Here is a 7,092-nt window from a genome sequence, read left to right on the forward strand (position 1 = left end):
AGCATTATTGCACTTTTCCCGCAATTTATGGTGATCCTTGTTTCTAACCTGTATGTATGCACGAGTGCTCTGGCATATATATGCATCAGTGCTTTGACACTGTTATTGAAACTCTAATGAAAAATTTCCACTACAGCTTGAGGGGAAAAATGTCCAGGCAGGCAGAAGGGAGTTCACACAGAGCCACCATCCTAAGGGGGCCAGCTGACATGGTGTTGAAGTACACGTTCCTCAGTTAGACATATCCTTACTTGGAGAGGTTGCAGTGACCAGATGTTATTTTAAGAAACACAATCATTTTAAGTGAAAATTTTATTTACTGGCTTGTAAAAAGAAATCTGATATGGAAGATAGCTTACTCATCCCTGCTGGAAAACACAAACTTCATTCCTTTTAGAGGAACATGCACGCGCTCGACTACATGGCACGCTTTAGAAGCAAAACTTCTTTTGAAAATACCCAAAGATCTTAGAGAATGTTTACTGCAGATTCTGTTTTTTAGCTACAGCATTATTTGTGAAGGGATTAGCAAAAAAAGCACATAAACTGTACACAATTACATTTGTTTAGTCTGTAAATCTTCTCAGTAGATTTAAAAAGCAGTTAAACTGTTTTGTTAAAGAAAAACAATTACCTCGGGGATCTCATCTGGAGGTTTTAACTCAAACATTTTCAAGGACCACAAAATTAAATTCTAAATATGAGTTCTGCTCTAGATATGATGCTTTTTTGCTTTAGAAAGTGGAACAACCTAAACATCTTGGCTTACTGGTGCATGTGAACTGTTAGCCACAGGAAAAAATACTGGTTTCTGGTGGATAAAACCTAGTTATTTAATGAGTAATTTATCATGTTGCCATTGTCAATAGAACTGAAGAACAACTGTGAGGTTTACACATGCATCTATCCCTTCCTATTGGTTATTATGCTAATGAACATTTCTTCTGAATTTCTGATTCTTCTTTTTCCCTCACACTGTGATAATTTTAAAAATGTATACCTTAGAACTCATGGCATACAGGAAAGGCTTCTAAGTATGAAGTTCCATGTATTGCAAAAAAAAAGAATATGAGGAAGCATTAAAGAAATCAGGATATAAAATGAACATCAAACATGCATAATCAACTGAATTTTTCACCTTCTGGTATGACTTTACAGTGCTTCTGCCTGTCACTGCATGTTCTGATCTTGCAGCAGCACTGAACTAAATTCACATAGGGATTTACATTCAACACCGAAGTGCCACTAGTATTCACAAAGTCCTCTCCTAATCTGGTGAGCTTCTACATTTCTGGTAGTGGGTATCATCAGGCTTAGCAGTCACAGGACTTAACAGCACCATGTAGTTTAGATCCTAGTTCTGCTTGTGGTGCTTGTGAGGCCAAATTTAGAGCTCATGCTCAGAACACAAAAAAGCCCACCCAGTAGAGACATTTTCATGGACTTTCTACCCAAAAAAAGAGAACTATCTCCAAGTGCAGAAGCAGTTCTGCATAAAAAGCTGCTTTTTAAGCTATTAAATCTGTATTTATCCATCAGAACTCTCTCCATGGTTTTTGAGTCTTCTGTAACTACTGTTCTAAAATTTATCCTCGTAGTAAAATATTACCTATTATAAACTCTAATGACCACAATATTTTGTAATATTTTTTTGCATATTTCTGTGAAATAATTCAGATGCAAAGGATTGTTTAAAAGTTACATTGATAAATGACATGTCAAAATTACCTATATCTTGCTACCATAACCCAGGTGAAGCATGAAATATAGTAGAAATAAAATACATGGAAAAAAGCAATTATGATTGCTATTTCTCCTGCCTCCTTTTCCACTGGTGTGGCAGATAAACTGTTATTTTTCATACTTACTGCAGATATGCTTGAGGAATTAATGGCTCCAAACCTTTCAGGATTGCTAGAAAATTACCAGGAGGCTCAAAATGCTATTGGTTAATGCTAGATATTAAGAAAAAATATTTAAGCTGCTATGTATGTGAATTTCTTTTTAAGCTTTTGTCTGAGAAAAACAGAAACATTTCTGGAAAAGTGCGAGTATGAAAACAATTGAATTATGTCAGCTGTATTATATATGGTTATGACACCTTTTTACTTGTGATATGAACATTGCCTCGGGAATGATAGTCAGTAGTATTTATTCTCTTCATCAGAATTTGTGTCATAGATGTGTTTAGACATACCAAAAGAAATGTATTTCCTGAAGCAATGGTAATAAATCTGCATCTCTGTGCCAGACTGTCAGGCTGAGATGCATGCATGTAAGCTGTATCTGAGATCAAATACAGACAGGAGGAAAATGGAAAGAGTAATTTTGGGGTTGGTTTAAAACAAGTTTTATCTCTAGGATTTATTTTTTTTTAAAAAGGTTTTTATTTAAATCAATTTCAAAGGAAAAATGGCAATTCAAAATAGCCATAACACTTAATACAGCGGAGCCTTAAACTAGCACTAATCACCTAATATATCACTAATTTTTAAAAAGCACCCAAATGAGATCCCTCTCAGTAGTCTCATTCGCAAATTCAAACAAGCACATGGATAATATAAGACCCCAAGCTGCATTTTTTTGTTTTACCATGTTTAGAAATAGCAGCAGTCACAGTATAACAGCAGTAGTTTGAAAAAAAAAAAAATTATGCGGTAGCAAAATGAAGATAACATGGAAGATCAAACTGGGTTGTATAGTCTCTGTTCTTCAGCATCTGCACCAAATGTTCCCTACTTTTGCTAAGGCACCATATGAAAACAAGTTAATAGGTACTTCAATAATAAGTAAATACAGGCGACTAGTTTCCTTTTTGAAAATTAAGCAGCATTGTTTATACTTACAGCTTTAATGCTAATATCATCTTTAAACTAAAACTTCAGGTATTTCCTGTACACTCTAACTTTTTCCTTTTACTGTCTTTCTCTTACAGGGTTTTCTTGTAGCAGTTTTATATTGCTTTGCTAATGAAGAGGTAAGAGACAATGCTATGAGAAAAGTTTGTAGTCGATTAGTAAAGTATATTAATGATTAGTAAAGTAAAAGATATTAAAATCATTAAAAGTATATTAATGATTAGAAAATAAAACTAATGATTAGTTGATTAGTACAGTGTATTAGTAAAGTATAGCTCTGCTTATTTGAGAGCATGTGTGCATTCTTTTGAACTGGTGTAATTGTTTTGTACGAAGAGAACAGCAAGATGTCTCACAGGTTTGGGACTCAAATGCAAAGTATTTCCACTGAAGCCTGAGTGGCTATAGCACTGTGGAGGTATGGATACCCTGGGGTGTCTGAAATACCAGTAGAGGCTTATGGTCAGCCACCTAAACCCCTCTCCTTTAATCAGCTGGAATCCCAGACTTCATGTTTGGCCAGGCTAAACCCTCTCTTAGTTTACCCCTAAAGTCCATGTGAAGCAACCAAATTTGGGGTGATTTAATATCTTAGACAACAACATGTTGAAAAAATAATTTCATGCATGCACTGCTCAGGACATCCCTAAAATTGATGTGAGAGGATTCCTTGTCTGGAAGTTGTCTCCTGCTATGCCTCAAGGGACAGCTGGGGGTTGAATTTGCTCCATGCCAGGATTTAGGGAGACCAGTGATGGCTCTTATGCAAGGAGATGACAGTAAAGAAAGCTAACCTACCCAATGTGTAAAGAAAGCTAAACCTTAGATGACAGTAAAGAAAACTAACCTGCCCTTCACCAGTCTTCAGGTGAAGACTGAATTCAGACCAGGTTGCTCAGGGTTTTGTCCAGCTGAGCTTTGAACCCCTCTCAAGGACAGAGGTTCCACTACTCTCTGGTCCTCTGCTCCAGTGCTGCACTGTACTCAGGAGGAAACATCTTTTCCATATATTCTGTTAGAACTTCTCTGATTTATTTCAATTTATAATCACTGTCTCTTGTGTCCCTACCAAACACCTCTGCAGAGTGCCTGGCTCCACCTCTTCCATGATCTCCTCACAGGCAGTATCTAGGCCTTCAGTGTGAATGAGTCCCATTCACTCAGCCTCTCCTCACAGGGCAAGTGCTCCAGCCCTGATCTCTGCTGATAAGTTCAAGCTTATCAACACAGTTTCTGTACTGGAGGCTCAAAATTCGATGCAGTATTCAGAGGTAGTCTACAGTTACTGAGTAAAGGAGAACAATCACTTCTTTTGACCTATTGGCTCTGTTCCTGCCCATACAACCCAGTGCCTTCATCGCCATCACAGCTGCATGCTGCCTTTGCCTTATCACACTGACTTGCTACAAGGTACCTCAGAAAATGATGCTATGTAGGCTGGGGAATTCATCTCACTTAATTTTAAATGTTTTCTAAGTTTAATCTCACTGTCTGTACTTCCCTTATATTTGGTCCGGGTGCAGACCTCCACTACTTGCAGTTAACAGACACGTATCCAGCGTCAGTAGCACTTTAGAGCCTGGCACAGCCAGCTGGCACGGCACACACTACACTGACACAGGTACATGAATTTGGACAACTTCTTAAAGGCACCAGTGAAACAAACGAGATGGGCTTTATCCAAAAGGTAGGCCATATGTTCCTAATATTTAACAAGGAAACCTGGAGCAATTTCAGAACTACTTAAATAAAAAACAGAGCTGGCACTTGCCTGCAATACAGGAGTACTTGTCTAACATTTGTGAAGGGCACAGAACTGCTAGCATCTCTCATCAGCAGTTAAAAGTTGCTCTTTTGGCCTTCCACCTCCTGGTCCAGCTGAGCTCTCAGGCCAAAGGGCCTGCTGGTTAGAGTAGGGGCACGTCCTGCTCCTCTGTGTGGGCCTGGAGCCTGCCCTCCCTCTGCAGCACTGGCTCGGGTGATGCAGGCAGCGGGACACTCAGTACTGAGGGTTTAAGGCAGGCTGCCAGATAAAAAGCTTTAACAAAACAAACCAGATATCCAAGCATAACACTCCAGCAAAGCTGCGTGGTCATTTCCACAGCCTTTGGGCTTTCCTCCTCCTTACTTCATCAGGCTGTAAACATGAAAGTCACTTGAGCTCTCCCACATGCACGCATTAGGATCACAGTGTATCAGAGATTCAGGGGCTAGGAAAAGCTTTCCTAAGTTAGAGTGAAGAGGGTGGACTCTTAAGATTGATTTAGCAAACAAGTCTGTTTCTACCCTACAAGGACCTTGCCAGGTGTGCAGTGCACCCCAAAGGGACAGAAAGCTCAGCGCTTCCACGGTCACTCTCATTTTACAACTAGCATAGTCCACAACTAGTGGACTGCAGGGTGGTCACAAGCCATCACTGTGGACAGACTGTTTTCTTCTCCCCCTCAGGTGAAAGCAGAGCTCCAGAAGCAGTGGTCTCGCTTCCTGCTGGCAGATCCCTTTGGCTGCAAACTCTGCTTTCTTGGGGAAAAATACCTCAGGAAATGTTCACAGAAACGAAAAAAACAGCACCTCAGCAGCAAACACCACTTGCGCCTGGAAGCAAGCAAGCCCTGGGGCATGCAGCTCCAGCAGGTGCTAGGGAGACCGAGGACAGATCTCAGCCCAGAGCCAGGCTGTGCTCTCCCATCTCGTCCACGGGCAAGCATGTCAGACAGCAGCGAAGGAGAAGTCACCACTGGAGAGACAACTGAGGAAGTCTTTGAAGAAAGTGAGATTTAGAAAGCTGTCCACTAGGACAGCACCTTCCAACAACCACAGTATTTTGAAAGATCTTCTCTCACGTCCAGACTGCACAGATCTCTGGGATGCGCAATGCAAGCAGTTAATATCCCAATTGTCCCAGTTTTCTTAATCTGAGAAAAATGTTGATCGGGATGTTGCTAGCCTGTGTGGCTGGGGTAGAAGAGGTTTGCTGGATCAGAAAATGCTTTGAGTTGACCAGTCTGGAAGGTAACGGATGCTGAAAGACATGTACACAGGGGAGCAGGATGTACTCTGGAAATGAGTAGAGTCTAGACACGCACATTGTGTCCCCGCAGCTTCATCCATGCTTGACTGCCATTCTACTCGCATAATAAAGAAGTTGTTTGGTTTTCTCTTTCATAGGTGTGCTTCATAAATAGAGGTAAGTGTGTAGAAGGCTCTTCTCTCCGCAGAGTGAATCATCCCTCATCTCAAAAAAACAGTTTCAGGGCAAACCAGACACATTTTGTTTAAGCAAAATGAAAGGAATTTTATATATTAGTGGAAAAAAAAACCCAACTTGGGAAGAAACAAACTTTTGCTTGTATTTTTGAGCACCTTCACTTAAAGTTTAGTGCCGGAAATGTCATTATGAAATGAAAGACCAAAATGTTTTCTTCTCAAAGTGCCCAAATGAAATGTTTTTATACAATTTTTCTTTGTTCATTTTTGTTTGCACTATTTTTTTGACACAAGCCACACATTCTGATGCATCTGCAGGTTTGCCCTACCTGTGGCCCACATGACAAAACAGATCAGTGGTAAGTGCCACTTCCACCTTCCTCCCAGGGGACCCGAAATAGATAATGACATGGGATTGTGACAGCACCAAAAGAATATTGTGAAATCCTTCATCCAGCATTTAACAAGAACCATGATGAAATTTTAATTGTCCCATACAGCTCACCCAGAGACCTATGAAATTCAATTAATTTTGTTAATATTCTATGACCCAGTTTCCAAACTTGTGAACACAATCCAACTGGCATACTGAAAAGAAAAAAGAAAAAGGCAACAGAAAGATTAGCGGGCAATATCTATCTACAATATAAACATATACCCCAGGCACACACGTGTAACTATCTAGCCTGCAGCCAGTTACATAGCATTTGTTATGAATTTTTCCTGTTACTTCACTGGCAAGCACTCTTATTTTAACATAAATGCCTGCAAATGTAATAAAACATATCCTGGGCAACTGGCTCTAGGTGGCCCTGCCTGAGCAGGGGGGTTGGACCAGGTGACCTCCAGAGGTCCCTTCCAACCTCAACCAGTCTGCGATTCTGTGAAAACACTGTATGTCAAACAAATAATTTTCAGGGCTGCTTGTGGGCTCTATTCATCTTCTCTCCACCATGTGCCAACACTGTGTCTGCCCTTCTGGCTTTCCCTGCTTCTACATCTCCCCATGGGGTGGCTTTGTCCTTAG

General features: G+C 40.3%; 1 protein-coding gene across 1 annotated transcript in view; it reads left to right on the forward strand.

Annotated features, from left to right (window-relative positions):
• GLP2R (glucagon like peptide 2 receptor) overlaps positions 1–5,639 on the forward strand; it is a 43,996-nt gene extending 38,357 nt beyond the window's left edge. The window contains exons 12-13 of the mRNA XM_075518772.1: positions 2,936–2,977; positions 5,307–5,639. Coding sequence (XP_075374887.1) covers positions 2,936–2,977; positions 5,307–5,639 — 375 coding nt within the window. The remainder of the gene's footprint in view (positions 1–2,935; positions 2,978–5,306) is intronic.
• The last annotated feature ends 1,453 nt before the right edge of the window (positions 5,640–7,092 follow it).

The sequence above is a fragment of the Mycteria americana genome, chromosome 16 (assembly GCF_035582795.1).
Source record: "Mycteria americana isolate JAX WOST 10 ecotype Jacksonville Zoo and Gardens chromosome 16, USCA_MyAme_1.0, whole genome shotgun sequence".
NCBI lineage: Eukaryota > Metazoa > Chordata > Aves > Ciconiiformes > Ciconiidae > Mycteria > Mycteria americana.